Here is a 22,061-nt window from a genome sequence, read left to right on the forward strand (position 1 = left end):
TCTCTTCCCATCTTCCTGAGTGTTTCCTCTATCTCTGCCCACTAATGTGCCTTCATTATTTCTTGCTTTGAGTACTGCAGAAGCCCTGATTTTTGTTGCCTCCTATCTTGAGTCTTTATAATCCATCCATTATACTGCTTTCCCAGTGTTCTTTCCAAAGCACAGAGCCTATCATTTCATTCTTTTGGTGAAAGTCTCTCAGTTATTCCCTATTGCTTTTAGAATAAATGCCATAATTTAGTGTGTTGTTGCCTTTCCTCTCTAGCCACATCCCACACGTATTTCTTTATCTTAGCATGACCTTTCCCTCACTCCTACCCCAAATCCCAATTCCTACATATTTTTTCCTCCATCTTATGAAACTTGCTGTGAATTTCTCCAATCTTATTTTAAGCTCCTCAGCTTTTTTTTGCATAATTGCCTGTATAACCTGTTAGATCACTCTCCTGTGATTACTGTTTCTTGTCTGCCACCCACCTTAGTGGCGTGTATGTAGTAATACGCAGCGCTTGTATTGTCCTCTTTGTTTGACTTAATTCTCATTTGACTATCAGGAACCCAAATTTAGTTTTTTTACTTTATTTTTGATTAGTTAGAACTATTTATAAAGATTGATAGTTCATGACTTTATTTTTTTAGATAACACCCTCAAAATTACCGAATGGGTATATTAAACCCGTTTATAGATGTAAGATACGTTGTGGAACCTTGATTACAGAATTGTAGAAACACTATCTTTGTAGTCTTTTATAGCTTCCATTGAGCACAGTTGAGCATTCAGATTTTTTTGTTTTCCACCCATGATGGCAAAGAGAAAACAGGAAATATATTTTGCAATTATTACACAAATCAGAACATAAGTGATGATGGTAAATTTAATCGCATAGCAAAATCTTAGACTGTAGGTAAATTCTCAAACTGAAGAATCAATGAGTGAATAATGTATCTCTAAGGACAAAAAAATTTTTTTAAGATTCTTATTTATTTTACTTTCCTCTCTGTTTAGTAAGCAGGAGTTATGTAATGTTTTGTGCTAAGAACTTGGACCATTCCATTTTACTAAAAGGACTTGTGACAATAGTCTTTTACCTTTTATGATTTGTTTGCTAAATTGTCCTTGATAGTTTTTAAGTGGTCAAATACTAAAGACAGTTGTAAATACAAGGAAATTGTTAAGAAGGAGAGATAAAAAAAATCTGTTGGATTGATCATTCTAATCTTTATAATATAAACCTGAATATGAAAATGTTGCACAGTTAAAGAGCAAAGAGGATGGCCTTCCTCTTCAACAAAATTACAACTTGTGAAAGTTTTAAAAAATAATATATTCTGGTGATTCAAAAGAGGAACCAAAAATAATAAGCTAGAGTCTTTTTTTTTTTTTTTAAGATTTTATTTCTTTATTTGACAGAGACAAAGGGAGAGAGGGAACACAAGCAGGGGGCAGTGGGAGAGGGAGAAGCAGGCTTCCCGCATAGCAACGGGCCTGATGCGGGGCTCTATCCCAGGACCCTGGAATCATGACCTGAGCCGAAGGCAGACACTTAACAACTGAGCCACCCAGCTAGAGTCTTTAAAAGAGATGATTTAAAATCTGCAGTCAATAGTATGCTTTGATAATGCTAAGTGCAGGAGAAAAACAGAAGTAATGATAAGCTAGTACCTATTGGAGATGTATTTGAAATTTGGAATTGTATTTACTATGTGGATATTGTCCAGATTCACAAATGACAATTGATGAGCAGCAGTTAGTTGCATTTAAAGGCCATTGGCCATCTTGGTTATATATGTTCTCAACACTGGGAATGCAATGTGTGTCTCCTATGGTTACATTGTAATTATTAAGATTTCTAATGAAATTGTTTTTCATTATCCCTTTGTGTTATAAATTGTTAAACAACTTAAAAACAATTAAATGGATCCTTGGACCAAGAGGAAAAATGGTGATGACTGTCTTTCCTACTGAGAGTTAAGAAAGAGTTCTTTATTTCAGTAAATGTTTGCATTTTGGTGTTTCCTAGAATGGGATTTTTACATGAAATAACCATCTTATATTTATTATTGATATATTGGAAAATATGAAGACCTGCCATATTCTTTTCTTTTTTTTTTTTTTTTTTTAAGATTTTGTTTATTTATTTGACAGAGAGACACAGCGAGAGAGGGAACACAGCAAGGGGGAGTGGGAGAGGGAGAAGCAGGCTTCCCGCGAAGCAGGGAGCCCGGTGCCAGGCTCAATCCCAGGACAGTGGGATCATGACCTGAGCCGAAGGCAAACACTTGACTAACTGAGCCACTCAGGCGCCCCAGACCTGCCATTTTCTTAAGTAAATCTTTGTCGTTCCTCATTGATCACTCCTTATGGTCAAATAATGGATTTTATTTAAAAACTTTCTACATTTTTTTTTTAACTTTCTACATTTTAAGCATTATGTATACATTTTTTATTTTTATATTACAATATTTGAAAATTATTCTCTTTTTTTTTTGTGGTGATCTAGTGCTGATGAGCTCCTTCTAACTGAGATGATGTTTAATGGCCTTTTCAATGACCTCTCTGCAGAACAGGCAACGGCACTACTAAGCTGCTTTGTGTTTCAAGAGAATGTGAGTTAATAGATTTAACATACCTTAATGATTAATTCACACATCCTGTAACTTAATTTTAATATTATTATGGATATTTTAAATTATAAAAATGTTCCATATTTACATATTATGGGTAATGTTAATTAGAAATCAACACTAACACAAATATAGTAAGAGAGTATTAAATAATACATATTATCAGAAAGGAGAGTGAAATAAGATCTTATTTTTGGATAGTCATTAATCATATTCCAAGCCTTAAATTTGTTCTGTAACCCAGTGCATTGTTTGAAGATCTGGTCTGGTCAGATAGTCCTAGAAAGAAAAGGATGAATGAATGAAAATAAAATTAGGCAAAAGAGTGAAAATAAAAGGGAATAGTGAGGTTAAATTAATATCTCTCCTCCCAGTAATGGAGAACAACTATGAAGCAACTGATTTTCTGAGTGGCTGAAGTCTTAGTTGTCATAGGTAAGGTTTGAGGTAGTGGCTATAGGATTCTCATTTTTGGTTTTGCAGTAATTTTTACATTGAGTGGTTTGTTCACTTTCAGCGACTCTTAAAAATCAAAAAATGAAGTGCTGGATGGCCCACCACAAAAACACTAATCTGTCTTTTACTTTTTTCCCAAAACCAGTATGATTTGCTTTAAAAAGTAAAATGCAGGTTTTACATTTCAAACTTTATTCATTGTGGATGAAGTGGACAAAATAAGAATAAGACAAAGACATTTGCCCTCTAAAAATAATACTAATTTCTAAATTTTTAGAAGACCTTTTACCATGTATACTTAGTTTAACGTTCAAATGAATTGTGTGTAAGACAGACGGTTTTTGCAGTTCTGCCATTGATCGACTTATTAACTATTTCCTTCTTTATGAAGCAGGTCAAATACATTACTTGTTGAAATAAGTAGGTCCTTTTCTCTCAGCTCCCTGATTACTGATTAGAATTAGAGCTAGAGTGGCAGTGATAACAAAGAGGACAATAATCCCAAAACAGTTTATACTCCTGAGAATGCCTGCTCTGCACCTGTGAAGTAATTGCAGATGAGGAATTCATTACTTTACAAAATACTCTGTTTGGCTGTTGTTTTTCTTAGGTTCAGAATTTTATTACAGTAATTTCTGGGGTAGTTGTTAAGAATATTTGTCCAATTCTGTTTGAAAAGACCTAAGTTTGAAGATGATTTGGGGATTGGTGCTCTTCTGCCTGTGTCATACTTTGTCTTATAGCTAATTTCTTGCATTTGTTTTTTTTTGTTTGTTTTGTTGTTTTTAATGTGGCACTATAAAAATCCTCTGTTTTCTGAGAGCCCAAGTATGTTACCTCTTCAAAGGAATTGGGCTTCGCCAAACCATTATTCTGAAATTTGTGGGCAAGATGTCACTATATGTGGTTAATTAAGATTTGTTCAATGAAACCACACTGTTATATGTAGTGTCATCAATTCTTGTGGTGGTGCCTTTCAACAGCAAGATGGAAAATTACACTACAAGTCACATGGAATTTTGTTGATACTTTTAGAAGAATGTTTTCTAGCCAGATGGAAAGGTTAAACATAGTAAGGTACTTGTTATAAATATGAAAAAGTCTGCTTAATATACTAACTTCTTTTTAGAAATGTGTTCTTTCTAAAACTGCGTCCCTGGATTTTTTATGTCGTTAAAAGTAATTTTAAAGATGAAATACAATCTTTAGAATACAAATATCAAGTAACTACCAATATTTGTTAAAAATCTGTGTGCACTGCCCAGATCTAGGCACTTGAAATAACAGAAATTTTTGCTTTCCTGATATTTATATGCTAGTAGATGAAGGTAAACAATAAAGAAGTAAAGTACACACAGATTATGTCAAATGGTGATGAAGGTTTGGAGGAAAGTGAAGCAGAGGAGGCAGATAGAAAACACTGGGATAGGGTTACTATTTTAAATAAGGTGATTAGTAAAGGCCTCGCCAAGAGAGTGAAATTTGAATTGAGACTTAAAAGGAGAGATGAAGGAATGAATTGTACATACACCTGGTGGGAGAGCATTGGTGAAATCCCACTTAGGTTTCTCTTGTCAGGACCAGTGTCTTCTACTTACATTGACCAGAGAGGAAGTGGTCAGTAACTGTTGACCATGAATGGACACAATATCAAAGATGTTAAGTAGTCTTGAGTTCACAAATGGAGATGTTGAGTTCATTGTGGCCATTTTGTTTTTTCATCATTCATCATGGTTTTTCTTTTTTCTTTTTTTTTTTTTTTTTTAATTTGGACAGGAATAATATAGAACCTAGGTCATTATTTTATTACATAATAGACATAAAACATGCACAGCAAAACCAGTCCTTTATAAATACTGATGCTTAAAATAAAGGCATAACGGTTGCACCTAAACTTATAATAGCTTTTTAAGAAAATTTACCTATAATTTAAATCCTGTCTCACACATACATATATACCATTTTTGTAATAATTTTGTTTTTGTGAAAGGCTGCCTTTGTCAGACTTTGTTCACAAATAACTATTTTTATTCTAATCACGATAGAATAGGGTTTTGAGGATCTGACCTTTTCTTTCTCTTTGACAAGGTAGGAAACCAACACACAGAATCCAAGCCACTTGTCCAAGTTCATTTGCCCAGTTAGTAATACCTGGGTAAAATAAAAATTGAGGACACTACTTTTAATGTTCTTTATCCCAGATTTTTGGTTTCCACAGAATGAGAGTTGAATAGGAGCCAAAACTATTTCAAAATCAAACTGTGATAAAACAGTTTATAATCATTTTGGTGTAAGTAAACTACTGTGGGTGTTTATAATATTTGCTCTCCCTCCATTCCATTGTGGTCACAGAAAATAGCTGGTAAATTGTAAATTTAGGAGTGTAATATTTTCCTCTGAAATACAATGATAATATAATTTAGGAGGAAAGGAGTGGTAATTTTGCTTATACCAACTAATGTCGTTAGAAACTCTAAATGCTAATAACTAAGATCTTATAATTTGATATTGATGGATATCATGAAGGCTTTGTTTTGTTACAGCAGAAAGCATTTTAAACTTGGGTTTTTACATCCTTTTCTTTCATAGTCTAGTGAGATGCCCAAATTAACAGAGCAGTTAGCAGGACCACTTCGTCAAATGCAGGTAGGAGTATTTTGAACTGCATGTTTTATGAATAGTATATGTAAAATGAACATTTTTGACAGTCTAATCCTAGTATGTATCATTCCACAGAGACCACTTCCTTCAAGATTAAATATGTTATTTGGTGTTAGTCTTGTCATTTAATGCTATGTTGATAACATCACTTGGGATTTTTACTTGAATAAACATTCTCCCCCACCAGTGTAATAAATTGTATTGAGTTACTCTGCGTGTAGATTTAACACATAATGTAACTAGGCAATATCAACAACTCAGTGCCTGCATTGTTTTCCTTGGTATTAAGAATGGCAACTTGATGGACTAGGATTAGTTAGCTTTATTTTTTGTATGTTTTTCCATTGTAGTTTACAACAAAGTTTTAAAATATGTTTTATCCTAAGAAATTAATTATCCCTGGGCCCTTAAAACCCCAGTAGCTTATAGTAATGAATTTGTGTGTTTTATGATTTTCTTATGATGAACTGATTTTATCTACCTTTTAACATTAGAAAGACAGGGAAAGATGAACTATATGATATTGCAAAAGAGGAGAAGTGATTCATAAAAAGAGCCTCTTAAGTGGAAAATTTAATATCCCTTATTACTAAGAAATTTAAATTTCTAGAACTAGGGAAGTTTATGTAGGACGAGGTGGTTTTGACCTTTTATATTACTGAGGAGAAAAGAATGAATCTGAATATCTCACTGTGGGGGAAAAAAATTAAGGTTTATATTTTTTAAAGCATTATTGGGGAAAAGCATTATTTTGCCATAGGATTTGTGTTTTTCTAAATCTGTTTTGTTATTGATGTCTTTGGGGGGTTTTGGGGGGTTGCTATTAATGAAATACTTAAAGATTAAGTGCTACTCTTGAATGACTTTAATGAAGAGTTTGTTTTTTATTAAAAAAAGGTTTAATTGGGTGAAAATCACACTCTTGATAAATTTTTCTTAATTCAGTGTAATGGGGAAATGTTACATTTGGATCACTTAGCAGTGGAAAAGACACTGTAGCTACTTAGAAGCACAGAGTATCCAAACTGTGGGCATAAGAACCTAGGAAAAAAGGACCTTGTGGAATTCTGGCTCTGGAAACCTAAGAAACCTAAAGAAAAAAAGTACATGGAAGATCGTAAGTAAGAAATTTTAAGTAAATCTTTTTGTCTTCAAAGGAATGTGCTAAAAGAATTGCAAAAGTTTCAGCAGAAGCCAAACTGGAAATTGATGAGGAAACTTACCTAAGCTCATTCAAACCTCACTTAATGGATGTAGTATATACCTGGGCAACTGGAGCTACATTTGCCCATATCTGCAAAATGACAGATGTCTTTGAAGGTATGTTTAAATTCTGTATACATACATTCCTTTTTGATATATAAGAAATATACTCAGGATGGCATTGTTTTAATTAAATAAGAATAATATGTTATTTTTAATTTTTGGTAATAAAATGGAATGGTGGGGCGCCTGGGTGGCTCAGGTGGTTAAGCGTCTGCCTTCGGCTCAGTTCATGATCCCAGGGTCCTGGGATCGAGTCCCACTTCGGGCTTCCTGCTCAGCAGGGAGCCTGCTTCTCTCTCTGCCCCTCTCTCTCTCTCTCTCTCTCTGTCTCTTATGAATAAATAAATACAATCTTTAAAAAAATGGAACAGATGATCCTAGTAAATCAGGTTCGTGTGAGGTTGTTTTTTTTTTTAATCTCTTGGCAGTAATCTAAAGGCTTGTTATATTAATTCCACTAAAAGACAGCAGAGCTGGGGCGCCTGGATGGCTCCGTCGTTAAGTGTCTGTCTGCCTTTGGCTCAGGTCATGATCCTAGGGTCCTGGGATTGAGCCCCGCATCGGGCTGCCCGCTTGGCGGAGAGCCTACTTCTCCCTCTACCACTCCCCCTGCTTGTGTTCCCTCTCTCGTTATCTCTCTCTCCATCAAATAAATAAATAAAATCTTTAAAAAAAAAAAAAAAGACAGCAGAGCTGAAAATGCTGTCCATCATTGCATTTCTAATAACAGACTTGGCCTCAGTGAGATGGTACTTCAGCATGAATCAGATTAATGAGAAGTCTTTTTTTTTTTTTTTTAAGATTTTATTTATTTATTTGACAGAAACATAGCGAGAGAGGGAACACAAGCAGGGGGAGAGGGAGAGGGAGAAGCAGGCTTCCCGTGGAGCAGGGAGCCCGATGCGGGGCTCGATCCCAGGACCCTGGGACCATGACCTGAGCTGAAGGCAGACGCTTAATGACGGAGCCACCCAGGCGCCCCGTGAGCAGTCTTTTAAAATGTCTTTAAAAGACTGAAGAATAATTGTTATTCAACTGAACAGAAATTTTAAGTGAAAAAGTAAAGGCAGAGGGAATATAAAAGAAATAATAATTACAAGAAGCAAAAACACAGTATCTAAGGGAGACCATTTTAGAAATGTTTTACTCATTTCAAAAAGATTGGCTTATATAGGTATTTATAATGGTGAATGATATTTACCAAATTAGATATTTACATTGAACTTTTTAAAAATGAAAGTAAATGAGCTTGGACTTCATAGAGATTATTATAAGAATATTTAAAATGCTATTGTTTGTAGCTCTGTTTTAAGAAAAATTGTATTTTTGACACATCTGATATTATTAAAGACTGAGAGTTTATACTGAGTTTATGAATCATGGATTTTTATGATGCATAGGTCAAACATCTGCAACAGAATATTGAAATTTTCAACTATGAGCCTTTACTATATTGAACTTCATGGGTTTTAAGGTTTAAAATGTTAAAAGTTTATAGTGTATTTTTTTATCATAGTGTCCTATATATAGTGTTATGAAATTTATTTCTAAGCCTCCATTAAATGATCATTTAGCAATATGGTTCCAAAATCTTGCTCTGAGTACTGCATTCTCTTACTGGGACCATCATTATTTATTAAGTGACTACTGTGTGCCAGGCATTGTGCTGAGCACTTTATAGAATTTAGATCTCATCACCAAAATGGCAACTCAGGATAGATATTGTTTCTACTTGGCACAAGGAAGCTGAGTTTTTTTAAGTAAATAATTTGCCGAAGGTCATAGAGGTGTGGTATATGATGGCACTATGATTTGAACCCTGGCCTCTGTGATTACAAGTCACATGGTAATTAATAACTTCATCTAAGCACCATAATGCCTTATCCTTGAATTTTGGATCACAATTTTGGATCACTTCTTAAATCCTGACCTAGATCGTACCATCTCCATCCACTGACAGTTCATGCTTGTAGGCATGGTAAGGAGATCTGTAATAGTTCACGGTGGGGAGCGATAGCTGAGGATAGGAGAAGAGCAACCTCGCTTGTGAACACTGCTTCACATTCAGGAACCTAGGTACGTGTAGGACTGCTTGTGTGGTGTGAAGGTGCAAAGGCAGTCATACAGCACCACCACTCTTCAGTCTGGCATCTTTTTGGAACATAAGGATGAAACGTACGTTCTCTGCCTGTTCTGTGCCTAATTGTTGCGGAAAAATAATCAGACCAGTGAGAGGCCAAGTGACACTCGGAGAAGTAGAAGTTGGATTTATTTTACGCGAGCGGCCCCAGATGAGCTCATGCTTGAAGTTCTGGGCCCCGGGGAAACGGGGTTATAGGGCTTTTATAGGGGACTGCGGGCAGTCAGGTTCCAAGGGCTGTGCTGACTGCTGGTCAGTGGGTTTGAACTGGGGGAGTGGGGCTGCTTTAGGTGGGGATAGTAGTGCCGGGAGTCAGTGGCGGGAAGCCTGTTAACAGAAGCAGAAACGGCTGGTTAGGGCGCCTGGGTGGCTCAGTTGGTTAAGCGACTGCCTTCTGCTCAGGTCATGATCCCAGGGTCCTGGGATCGAGTCCCGCATCGGGCTCCCTGCTCTGTGGGGAGCCTGCTTCTCCCTCTCCCACTCCCTCTGCTTGTGTTCCTTCTCTTGCTGTGTCTCTCTCTGTCAAATAAATAAATAAAATCTTTAAAAAAAAAAAAAAAAAAAAGGAAAAGAAACGGCTGGTTATCTCTTGCTCCCAGTAGGGCTTCTGGTTTTCTCTAGCTTATTGTTCGTAACTTCCCATCTTCTGGGGTCTCCTGGCCTGGGCCTGCTCTGGGTAATTTTCCTCTTCATAATGACTGTTCTGTGCCTAAATAATGCTAAGACTTGTTAATAGCTCATATTTATGGAGTGTTTGCTTCTCTGAGAAGTCAGACACATGACATAATAGTGGTTGATAGCAAAGAGTAGTTTGTTTTGTTTGTTTGAAGAAAAATCAAGGGGCAACAGGCCTGCACATCTAGGGCGCCCTATAAAAACTGTCCTTGTGGACTGTTTTTTCGGTTCTTTGTACTTAAATGGAAGAGTTATGACAGTATAGGAAGACAGATTTGAAACTGCTAAAATTGATGAGAGTGTGCAGTTTTCCAGAACGTACTGGCATTCCTGAAATCTGTTTTGCCCCGTTTCAGTTCCTTGGGGCTGTTTCTACATCACAGTTTGCATGAGGAATCAAAAGTTTGAAAATCTGACGATTTCTGTTTGTAACTAAACTTGAATTTGGGTCTAACATCAGCATAATCTTTATGTTTTTCTGGTCTGGGTGCCATTGTATCAGCTTTACTTTTCCTTTCTAAAATTGCAATGGACTATATATATTAACTCTTAGAAATAAAGCATAATTAAACAGCAAAAAAATAACTGAGAACCTTGATTTACTTAGCCGAGTATTTCCTTTTTCCAGTGTACTGTGTGCCCCCCTTTTTACCCTGCTGCTGTTTAGTTCTTCCATTTCAGAATAGCCGTTCTCTCTTCATTTTGTTATTGTACATGCTTTATATAATTGGAAAAAAACTGTAATTAAAACTCTAGTCCATAGTACATTGTGTCTTTACTTTTATGGCCAGAAAATGATTGCATGGGAACTTTAAAATGCCCTTCACTCAAACCATATTTGTTTCCAGTTAGATTCTTAATTTTCTTTTTATATGAAAATAAGTGATCATTTCATATCATGAGCCTCAGAAGTGGTTTTAAGTATTTTTCAAACATCAACTGGCACAAGTTAACATTGTAATGATGAATACCGTGTGTCTGAGAGGATGCCTAATGCGAGAGAAGAGCTTATACTGTGATTCAGTGGAGGAATTTTGAAGACTTCATACAAATAATTATTTCCTCTGTTATCACCCTGGAAAAAAATGATAAGAATGTGGTTGTTTCTTATTTCTATCATACTAAATTGGAAGAGCAATTTAAAGTATTTGTAGAGGCTCAAGCCTAGGGTTTCAGTCTACTAATCCATGTGGTAGATCCATTGTAAGCTTTCAGAGGCTGTTAAATTTTCTTTCTTTCTAAACAACAATAGCATTGTAGTCTTCACTACACATGAAGGACTTGCTTTTCTACTTACTTAGTCACAGGAGTTCTCCTAATGATTCATTGACCTGTGCTCTCACTTGAAACTGTTCACCAGGTAGTGCGTTCCCACACTCTGCCTCCACTCACACTCTTCTCACTTGCCTTTCAGCCGGCATAGTTTTACCCTTCCCCAGGTCAGGGGATATCAGTGTCATTAGGGATTTTCCAGTGGATTTGTTCTTAGAAGTACTTTTGCTAATAATAATAGAGTAACCGTTTATTAACATGCATCATTTCTGTTTCTCTTTCGGTAAAATTTTAGTATTAAATTACTTAGAAATTAGTACTTGAACTTACACATTTGATGAATAATGACTGAGACCATAGTGGGAATTAGGTACTGGGTGCATCATGAGCACCAGTCTCTGCCCTCCAGAAAGGGGTTAGCCTAAGCTGGGATCTAGTGGTAAATATTTGCGGGAAAATATATTTGTGATCCTGACCTTTCAAACTCATTAAAACCACCTAGATAGGAATATTAAATCAGATTCAGGACATGAACTATGGGGGACCACTTTGTGGAATGCCAGAAAGCTGGAGGTAGAAACACTGTTTAGAGAAAGGTGTTGCTTTCCATCCTCAATGAGCTTAATACTGTTCTGTTCAAGAACCAGATTAATCTGATGATTGCATGTGTCCATCAGTGGATGAATAAATTGTGGTGTATCAGCATAATGTAGTCTTCAGCCATAAAAAGGAATGAAATCCTGATTAATGCTAAAATTTGGATGAAACTTGAACACATTAAGGTTCTAAGTAAAAAAAGGCAGACACAGAGGCAACCTGTTGTATAATTCCATTTATATGAAATGTCTGGAATAGGCAAAGCCATAGAGACAAAGTAGATTAATGGTTGTCCCATGGGCCAGGGGCTAGAGTAGGAAGCGAAATTGAATTCTGACTAATCACTGCCTTTTTTTTTTTTAATTGTGACAAAATATATATAACATAAAATTTGCCATTTTAAATGTCCAGTTCAGTGTCACTGATCTTTTTCACCTCAGGTTTACATCACCATTCTGGAAGAACTCACATTGAGATACAATTCACAGAGCATAAAATCCATCCTTCTAATTGTACTATTCAGCGGTTTTTAGTGTATTCAGAGTTGTACAACCATAATCACAATCTAATTTTAGAATATTTTTATCAACCACAAAGAAGTCACTCCTAACTTGCTAATACAGTCCCTCACATAGTAAATGGCACAGCTGAAATGTAATCCCCGGTCTGTCCACTTGCAGAGACAATGGACATGGAGTGTCAAGCATCTACAGCAGCTCTGCCCCCAGCTTTGTAGGTGATCACTCATGCATCACAGGAAAGGGGGGAACCACTAGGCCTCCTGTCTTCTTTATCTAGAAACTCATGTGCCTATATCCTTTACCTTATTCTTTCTTCTTCAGAGGATGGACCCTTCTGCCATTGTTACGAATCTCAGGGCCTTGCTCCACTCTTTTCTGCACCCTCCTCAATCTTGCCATTTTAGGATATAAATAGGCATATAGTTTTCATCCACACCTTTTTCAGCTACAAATATAACCGAGTGGTTAAGAGCAAGAGCACAAATCCTGGGCATAAATCCTACTCAGTAGAATGACCCTGGGCAAGTTACTTAACTATGCCTCAGTTTCTTTGGCTATAAAATGAGTGTAATAGCTCCTTCCTCATAGTGTGAGGATAACATGATGCATAGAGAGCCTTTAGCACAGTTAGCCTGGCACACAGCATTCAATAAATGGGGAGCTGCTGCTGTCAGTTTTTCGTGACAGGTATTTTGTTGTCGTCACCCTCAATCCCTCATTCCTTTTACAGCCAGACTCAGAATAGGCCATCTTCAGTTCCTTATCCCCCATCTCCATCTTGATCCACAGTAATGTGTTATTTTGCTGAAATTACTATGAGAATCACTTCTCAGCCTTTTGGCTAAAGAGCAAGTGAAATTACTAGAAGACACCAGTGACTTTGCCAAATTCAGAAAACAGACCCCTTTATTTGGATTCTACTTGCCGGTTTTTACTGCTTACTACTTCTAGAAAATCATTAATAGAAATTCTTTGCACTACCTGGCAATGAAGATTTTTACAGAAGTGAAGAGCTTTAGAGTAAGGCCTAAAAAACTTATAAAATATTGGGGGATCTAGCTGGCTCAGTGGGTTAAGCAGCTGACTCTTGATTTCGGCTCAGGTCATGATCTCAGGGTCCTGGGATCGAGCCCCACGTTGGGCTCCGTGCTCAGTAGGAAGTCTGCTTGAGCATTCTCTCTTTCTGTCTCCCTTTGCCCCTCCCCCCACTTGCACATGCATGCTCTCAAACCTTTTTTTTTTAACAGTTTTTAATTTTTTTATCGTTATGTTAATCACCATACATTACATCATTAGTTTTAGATGTAGTGTTCCATGATTCATTGTTTGTGCATAACACCCAGTGCTCCATGCAGAATGTGCCCTCCTCAATACCCACCACCAGGCTAACCCATCCCCCCACCCCCCTCCCCTCTAGAACCCTCAGTTTGTTTTTCAGAGTCCATCGTCTCTCATGGTTCGTCTTGCTCTCAAACCTTTTTAAAAACTTATATTTACAGTTTTTAAGTGTATAAACTAAATTTAATGATAAATTGAAATTTGTAAAGTAATACACATTTTTTTAAAAGATTTTATTTATTTATTTGGCAGAGAGAGACACAGCGAGAGAGGGAACACAAGCAGGGGGAGTGGGAGAGGGAGAAGCAGGCTTCCCGTGGAGCAGGGAGCCCGATGCGGGGCTCGATCCCAGCATCCTGGGACCATTACCTGAGCCAAAGGCAGACATTTAACAACTGAGCCACCCAGGCACCCCAGTAATACACATTTATTATAGAAAATTTAGAAAATAGAGATACCTCATTTCTGTGAGGCACTATGATAATTGTTAAATGCGTAGGCTCTAGAATCTTCGGTCTGGATTCAAATCCTGACTCCATCATTTACTCCTGACTCTGACCTTGGTAAAGTTATGTATGCAACTTCCATTTCTCCTTTTCCCTCTCTGTAAAATGAGGATGACAATACTTGTCAGATTGTAAATGTGAAATGAGAAGTTTTACATGAAATATGTATTACAGATCTACCACAAAATAAGTGCTCAGCAAATGTTGGACATCACCCTTTTTTCTTGAAACACATTCAGCCTAATTTCTCCTTTCTTTGATGCCTAAATATCGCTAGGAACATCGGTAACTTTACTCTCCAGTAATACAAGAAAGTACTCAGGGTTATTGTAAAATGTGTATATATGTGATTGGATTTTACAGAATTTATGTCTCTGTTTTGGTTGCCATTTTGCTGTTGACTCTTACGAAGTCCTTTGCTGGGTGCTAAATAACTTTGACAGAGTTGTGTAGTGGAAATAGGCTGTATTTGGGGCTGGAGTTTTCTCCCAGAACTCCATGAACCTTTTAATGAGAGGAGGACCAAAAAAAAACCTGTGGACTTTGAATATTTTGGCTAAAGGGCTATATCATGACATTTTACATTCCTGCAGAGTTTTGCCAATGTCAAAGAATTTGTATATTTCTTATCTCAAGTGACATAAAATCAGAGCTAGGTAGAGCATGCCCTCTGTTTAAATAGTACGGAACCAAATCTAAAGTAGGTGAACGTCCTACATGTAGGAGATGAAAGGGTATTATCCCCATTTGTCTTTCAAGGTGACCTGTATGCTGGTCATTTTCATTACCAGTGACATCGCACACACCTCCCAGAATGTGAAGTAGCATCGTTGTGTTTTCATTGTTTTGGCCCATTGGTGGGTTCAGCAACCAGCAGTGTTGTCCTTAGGGGTGCAGCCCTTGTGCAGTAATTTATCTTTGGCTCTTGGAATTGTCCCACAGAGAGGGAAGGCTCTCTACATGTGCATGGGCACATGCTCCTGGATTCTGCGGACTCTGTTGGGCAAATGGCTTTTATTTCTGCCTTCATTTAAGCTAAAAGTACATTCTCCTTCCTGAGTTAACTCTCCCCGGTTTCCACTGGGCACAGTGGAAAAGAACATGGAGGGCATTAAGAGAAAACTGTGCACAGTGAGTGTATTACAAAACTTCATAAAGGCTGATGGATTAGTTCATTGTTCTAAGGAGTTAATAATGGTAAGGACTTAGAGGAGTTCAATCCTTGCATATCAGACAGAACTGCTATTTCTAATGTATTTCACACATTAAAGTCCCAAGAGTTTTAAACTTAAGTAGATAGGTCTTTGAGAAAGGATCCCAGGCCCCTCCCTTGCTCAAATGTGGTAGAAGCCAAATGATGTTTATAGCTTCAGCAAAGAAACAAACAAACAAAAAAACACCCCACTGATCTCAGGGAGTCACATCCAGTGGGAAGAGACTTACCTCCTCCTTTGTGCTCCTTTGAGGACACACTGTATGAAAAAAGCACTGATAAAAAGTCTACTTAAGGTCAAGAAGAATGAATGCACCTTTAAAGTGACAAATCTGATCCTGTTACTTGTCCCCTGCTTAAAAATCTCTAGTTGCATTCTCTTCACAGGATGGTATCCAGATACCTCATTAGGCCACCCTCAGAGTCCTTGAGTAGCTGCCCTTTGTTACACTTCTCTGCATTGCCCAGGTGGTCTTCCTTTGTTGCTGTCTGACAGAGACCTCCTCATTCTTACAGACCCAGGTTATATGTTATCTTTGTGGCCTTAATCCAAAGTTGCTCTCCCCCCTGCTCCCAGGGCATTTTGTGAACTTATAAGAGCAAATGTCAACACATTTACTCTCTACCATTAGTCAAGGATGGGAAATTAAACTTTTTGTCTTTGTATCCCTCCTAGTGTCTGCCAGGCAGCCAGTCAAGTCTTCAACCTCATTTACTGCATGGGAAGTCCCTCAAAGTACTATTACTCAGTCATCCCATGTTCTCCTACCTTGCCTCTAACAAAAGTTCTACTGTTCTGGTTATTTCCATTTTACAAGTGATTTGTTTCCTTTTCTTTACAGGCAGCATAATTCGTTGTATGAGGCGCCTGGAAGAACTGCTTCGACAGATGTGTCAAGCAGCAAAAGCCATTGGAAACACTGAGCTGGAAAACAAATTTGCAGAAGGTCAGTATCCAGTCGAAGCTTTTTCTAATAATTAAGGCAGATCTTTTGAGACTTGAATTCTTGGCCACAACGTAGGAAGACATTTTCAGATGCTCTTCACTGGAATGCCACAGAGGGCCATCCAGTAGTATTTAAACAAAATTTTAGAGTGTCTCTGTGGGAAAAAGTTTCGAGATTTTAGATGTAATCATTTATAAATATTTATTGTGTACTATGTGCAGGCATGGTTTTAAGCACCAGGGGATACAGCAGTGAACAAAAACCCCACAAATCCCTGCCTTCATGGAGCTTACATTCTAGTGTAGGGAGACATGCAATAAACAAGTCAACAATTAAAGTATTTCAGGTGGTGATAAGTCTACAGGAAAGAAAGGAAGAGACAACAGGAATTGAGAGACAGATGAGATGGCCTAGGGCCCCCACTCGAAAGGTGGTATCGAGGCCCTTCATGTATGCTTGATAGACGTAAGCAAGAGTACGAGACCAGTGAGTAGAACAGTAGGAAGGAGAAGAGAGATGATCATGTTACCCCCCAGCTCCCAGCTTTTTCCTGAAATGATTGGAGATTTTGACCCCAGGAGTGCGGTGCTCTGGCAGTTCTTGCTGTTGCATTGTAGGGAAGTCTGTAGATTAGCAAGGTGGAAGTAGGAAGACCAAAAAAGAAAGGATGGCCAGTCCAAAAGGGGGTAGTAATGGAGGCGGGCAGGGGGTCGGAGGGAGTATATAACATGCTTACAGTTTGTTCCGTCTGAATATTTGCCAAGAAAAAGGGCTGTGAGTTAACACATCAAAGAATAGCGGCCACCTTGTCGCTCTGTTAGTTGCTCATGTAGTCACAACCCCTAATGATTTCTGCTAAACAGTGTCCTAAGAAGAGGTGTGCAAAAACTGGGTACTGTTTCCATATGGTTGATGGGGCAGACCTATTTAATCAACCAGAGTTTAAGTTACGTAAACTTACTAAATAATGAAATTTATGTTTGTCCTCCCTTAGTCCAGAAAGAATCTCAAGTGGTAAGTGAAAATAAAGTGTCTCCTGAAGTAGGCTGAGAATTCATGCTTTTGGGTCAACTAACTACTACTTTTGACGGTTTAGTCCTTCCCTCAGTGGGTCTTTGTGCATAGTCGGAGACCCTGTCACGGCCCTGCACACACACAGGAACTGGGATACTTCTGAGTCCAGAGTCATAGGAACAGGAGTCTGGTTTCTAAGTTACCCTCCTCTCCTCTCAGAGGTGCCTGTGAACTCCTCTATCTTTTAGACCAGCAAGGTTTTGTATCATCGAGATTGTTGTATTAACCTCTTCCCCCGCCCCCCCCGCAAGGGAATCACAGTCTTTGTGGTCTTGGAAGCTTAAACCATCTTTTCTTTTCTCTTAGGAATCACCAAAATCAAGAGGGATATTGTGTTTGCTGCCAGCCTCTACTTATAAAGAGTCAGCTAAACGAATGTGGGGTTTTAAATTTTGCACCACCTGATTACAGCTGACTACAAATGCTTACAGGAGTGTTGATTTGGTTCTCCCATGTCAAGGCAGTTGTACTGAAACATTTTAATATGTATCATACTTCAGTCAGGCATCATTCTAAGAAAGCATATTATTGCATACACATTTGTACATAAGCATTACATTTTTTTAATAAAAATGTACAGGTGGGCATTGTTTTAGTGAAAGGCTTGAAATTTTTTTTAATGAACTCAGCGCTATTAGAGAACCATGGTGTTAAATGTAACTATATACACACAGGTAAAGTGGGCGTCCAAGAGGTATAGCAGCAGCAGTCCCTTAAAGGTTTGTACACCATGAAGAAAACTCATCCTCTGTCCTCTGGTTGCAATCCTTTTCCTTTAGAAAGCGGGCCAGTTTTATCTACCTTCAAGGTTGGTGACTGTTCCTAAAGTGATTCCCCGTCGTCGGTGTTTCGTGCAGAGTTGTATGGGAGTCCTCCTCTTTCCTTTCTTTAAAAGAATTTCTCTCCTTGAAGAAATCGGATACATACACTGCCTACAGAAAACAAGTTATACTTAAATTACATCATTAAATACTTTTGTCCCATTCTAAGTTTAAAAACCATATACATAGTTGTAACAAGCAGTTGGCAAAAATAAATATCAACCCCACAACAGAGAAAGGGTACAAAAAAATAAGTGACTAAGAGAAGTTTTGTTAGAAGAGATTCTTTTAAATTGAGAATTGCTTATTTAGGTAGGTTTTGAGTAAATAGCTTTACTCTGTTAGCACTCAGGTTCTTCTGCAATTCATGCCAAAAACAAAATGAAACAAAACACTATAGCCATAGCCTTTTACAAAAGTACATACAGTAAGATTTTTATAACTTTTGCAAAAAGCAACATAGTTAATAACATCAGGTGATGACCCAGTAAAAATTACTGAGCCTCATTATCTGCCTTTGGATAGTTTTCTCCCTGGGACAGGTTTTCTACTTAGTTATCCTAGTGTTTACCAGTAAAAGATGTAGGCTGCCGCCCTGTATACTTACAACTAATACTGCAACCAGGGCTCCTTGAATGAGTCCAGTCAGTACATCACTCCAGTGGTGTTTGTAGTCAGAAACTCGAGAGAGGCCCACGTAGATGGACACAGCAACAAGACCAAATTGCAGTGTGGGGCGTAAGAGTCTTGCCCAGTCTCCCTTCATCCTGGCTTGAAGGTAAAGCTAATAGAGAAGACAGGAATAAAGAGAAGAGTTTAACACCCCAACTGGAAACTTTATATATTTTAAGTATCACCACACCCCTAAAGGTGTGTGTTTTACATGATCAAGTCATTATATATTAATAATCATTACTATTAATAACCATTAAATAACCAGAGTATAAATTACATCTAGAATAGGCTGTAGGCAAGCATTCTTACACTCATCAACACCTGAAACTTCATCCTTTTAAATAAGCCAAACAAAAAGTGATTGCCCCAGAGACTTGTCTTTAGAACAGTTCATTACTGTACCTGTCTAGCTAGACTGCTTTCCAAACTGTAAACAGGGCAAGGGGTTCCCCGTGTTTAGGACTTTCTTGGATTTCAAGGGCAGCCCGTCCTCTGGCAGAGTCTGTGCTACAATTCTGATTCCCAGCCAAGTTAGCCTTAGTTCCAAGTCTTGGGATAAACTGCTAGCATTCTGAGCACGGGGGTGTCCCTACCCTGGGCCAAGCTACTATGTTTTCCGCCCAGTCTGTCTAGAGACAGAGTTTAATTGATTCGGTTTACTTGAGAGTTCTCGCCTCAGGTTATTTTAAAGGGCAGTGGAGACTAAATAATCTGTATTTTAAGTAAATCTAATACTCTGCCTAAATAATACAGGTTCTACTTGAGTCCTGATCCAACAGTGAATTAGTCTTTGAGTAGCACGTGTGCCCTTTAAGTTCCATGACTTTTCCCTACACTCCTCAGACTTGAGAGTATCTCCTTTTGTGTGTCAGCCTGCCCGACTTGGGTGCATCCCTAAAGACTGTGATATAGAAGGGTTTCGATAGTTTTCCTATCACTTCCTTTCAGCAACAATTTTTGCCTTATTTCTGTCTAATAAGAATATGCTTTTAAAATCTATTTTAAAAGTTGTTTGATAATTTGTGACTCATACACTTAATTAAATGCATTCCTCAGAAAACAATTTATGTGGCTGTGCCCATAGACACTGCCTACTTGAAACAGATCCATTCCCAGTTCCTTGTGCATTGTGAGCGAGCATTTAGTTCTCAGCGGCTGGCAAAAACTCGGAGACTAATTTTATCGAGTATTTTTACAGTAGAAACATCTAATTGTAAAAGAGCATACCAGTTGTTCAATTGAATTGCACTCATTAGCTGGTTAAAGTACTCCTGGCTTTCTGCAGACACCCTCCTTTCCTTTTTCTTTGTTGTTGAAGCTATAAAAATGTAAACAGTAAGAGGCTTGTCTCAAGATTCTGGAGTTGGGAAGATAGCTGGTTCTGGTTGAAGCAAAGTTTGCATTTGGCAACTGAATCCAATTAGGTAACACAACCATGCCAGTAATATTCCCCTCACTAGTTTTGTCTTCATTGGAAATGTTTTACTCATTTCAAGGAGAATAGTACCTTGACTGGGGCTGAAGCCAAGTTTTGGATGTTACTCCCCAAAAGTTCAGCTGTCCCTCTTTTGATTATTTAACTGCCTTTTCATATAACTGTTAAAGGCATGGGTTCTTCAGACTATAAAAATATATACCTCTGAATTATAAATACTTATAGGAATGCACCGTAGGGAGAACTGCACCTACCTCTGTTAAGGACATAGCGAGAAAAAAACAATACCAACTCTAAAATGGATTTACGCTTAGTCCTAGTTTGTGCTTCCAACCCAAAGAAAACTCAGGACTTTTCAAGGTCCTTCCCTCACTTCGGCTTCTAAAATCCTAACAGTATTTTCCTTCCAAAGACCCTCACTTTAACTCTAGGTAGCTTGCCCCTAACTAATATTCACTTACGGATTAGTACTCAAGCTTCTGTGTACTTTAGGTGACCTTCCACCCTCAAAGTAGCTAGTTTCTCCTTACACATCTACCCAAGTATAGATGTTACCCCCTTCTCTGGTGACCCAGAGATGATTTCACCCTGAGGGGGGTACTAGGAAGCCCCCCACTGTGGTTCTACACCTAACCTTACCCTCCCCTCCAGGCTCTGGCTCTGATAACCAACGGCCGTGGCGTGTACGCAGGCTGCCGTCACAGAACAGTTCTCAGCTCGGGGTGAGGCTGGCTGAGTGAGTGTGCTTCCTTTTCGCCTGCCGTTTCCTCAGTGTAGCTCTGGGAAGGCCGGGCATCACCTAGCTACAGCCCTGTTCACGGCTGCGAGGACGCCTCCATTTCAGTAGACCCCACGGAGCTAAACACACTGAGTTTCTTGGCCCTTGGACCACTTGAGTTCCACAGCTGACATGCCAACTCCAGACGGGGACAACTGTCCTCCCGTGCTGCCAGCCAGAAGTCTTTCTTACGTCAGCAGCTTCAACAGAGCAGACAGTGTTAAGCAAAGCTTTTCCTGGGTCCTGCAGTGCAGATCTTCTAATATCTCACCCTCTGGAGGCACTAGAGATTTGACTTCCTCTACCGCTCATTTATAACTGCTTCCCAAAATCATTACCTCTTGCCTGTTGTCTCCTTCTCCATTTTTTGACTTTGTGGGTTTATCATTTTTTATTCTATTCCTTGTCCTTTTAGAGGAAAGAGGACAGTCGATGTACCTTTAAACACAAGACTGTTGAGGGAAGTACATGTTCGTAACTGCCTCAGAGAAGCAGTGTTGGAAGCTCTCACCACTGTTCTACGCGTACTAGATTTAGGGACAGAGCTGCTTTAATGCTAAAGCTTATAATAAAAGGCTCTGTAAGGCCCTGCCTTTGCAGACTCCCCTCTCCCCACACGTGTGTTTGCTAATCACGTACGCACCGAGCACATTCAAGTAAGGAAGTCCATCGCTTCTCTCTTACAACTCAGAACTGAGGAACTCTACATCCAGTGTTGTGCACGGTATGGGAGGGACTCAGTGGCAGTGTCAGCGACTTACAAATTCCCCTCCTGGGCGGAACTGTCCCTCCACAGACACAGTGAAGGGGGAGACCCATCCGGGCCACACCACTCTGCCTTCTCTTCAGAGAGGGCACTGAAGGTGACCTCTGACAGGCCCGAACCTGAGATCTGCTGGGCCGTATTCTCCCTCCGGAATTTGCAGAAGGATGAACGGGTTCTCTTTTTTCAGAGGGTCTAGAAAGAGCACCTAAAGGATACAGGATAGGCTACTTGCAAACTAAACTTCGGAGAAAGCAAAAGTTATGGTGAGGCAAGGACAGCAAGCCCTGAGGAGAGA

The 22,061-nt window shown here is 38.6% G+C and overlaps 2 protein-coding genes across 10 annotated transcripts in view; one reads left to right on the top strand and one right to left on the bottom strand.

The window, feature by feature from the left end:
* MTREX (Mtr4 exosome RNA helicase) overlaps positions 1-22,061 on the top strand; it is a 126,509-nt gene that overhangs the window by 96,405 nt on the left and 8,043 nt on the right. For 3 of the 4 annotated variants that reach the window (XM_064596133.1, XM_064596132.1, XM_064596130.1), the window contains 5 exons: positions 2,502-2,607; positions 5,671-5,727; positions 6,900-7,062; positions 16,113-16,217; positions 17,598-17,892. In XM_064596133.1, the coding sequence (XP_064452203.1) occupies positions 2,502-2,607; positions 5,671-5,727; positions 6,900-7,062; positions 16,113-16,217; positions 17,598-17,650 (484 nt within the window). In that variant the 3' untranslated portion in view covers positions 17,651-17,892. Of the gene's footprint in view, positions 1-2,501; positions 2,608-5,670; positions 5,728-6,899; positions 7,063-16,112; positions 16,218-17,597; positions 17,893-22,061 lie in introns of those variants that run through there. The other variant, XM_064596131.1, reaches the window with a different exon arrangement.
* Positions 16,405-22,061, bottom strand: part of PLPP1 (phospholipid phosphatase 1) — a 100,402-nt gene continuing 94,745 nt past the window's right edge. For all 6 annotated transcript variants that reach the window (XM_054512024.2, XM_045894972.3, XM_054512029.2 and 3 more), the window contains 2 exons: positions 18,720-18,896; positions 16,405-18,223 (listed from right to left, as the gene is read on the bottom strand). In XM_054512024.2, the coding sequence (XP_054367999.1) occupies positions 18,095-18,223; positions 18,720-18,896 (306 nt within the window). In that variant the 3' untranslated portion in view covers positions 16,405-18,094. The remainder of the gene's footprint in view (positions 18,224-18,719; positions 18,897-22,061) is intronic.

Source organism: Mirounga angustirostris, unplaced genomic scaffold (genome assembly GCF_029215605.1).
Source record: "Mirounga angustirostris isolate CCGP_5_RB_7025 unplaced genomic scaffold, mMirAng1.0.hap1 SCAF_7, whole genome shotgun sequence".
NCBI lineage: Eukaryota > Metazoa > Chordata > Mammalia > Carnivora > Phocidae > Mirounga > Mirounga angustirostris.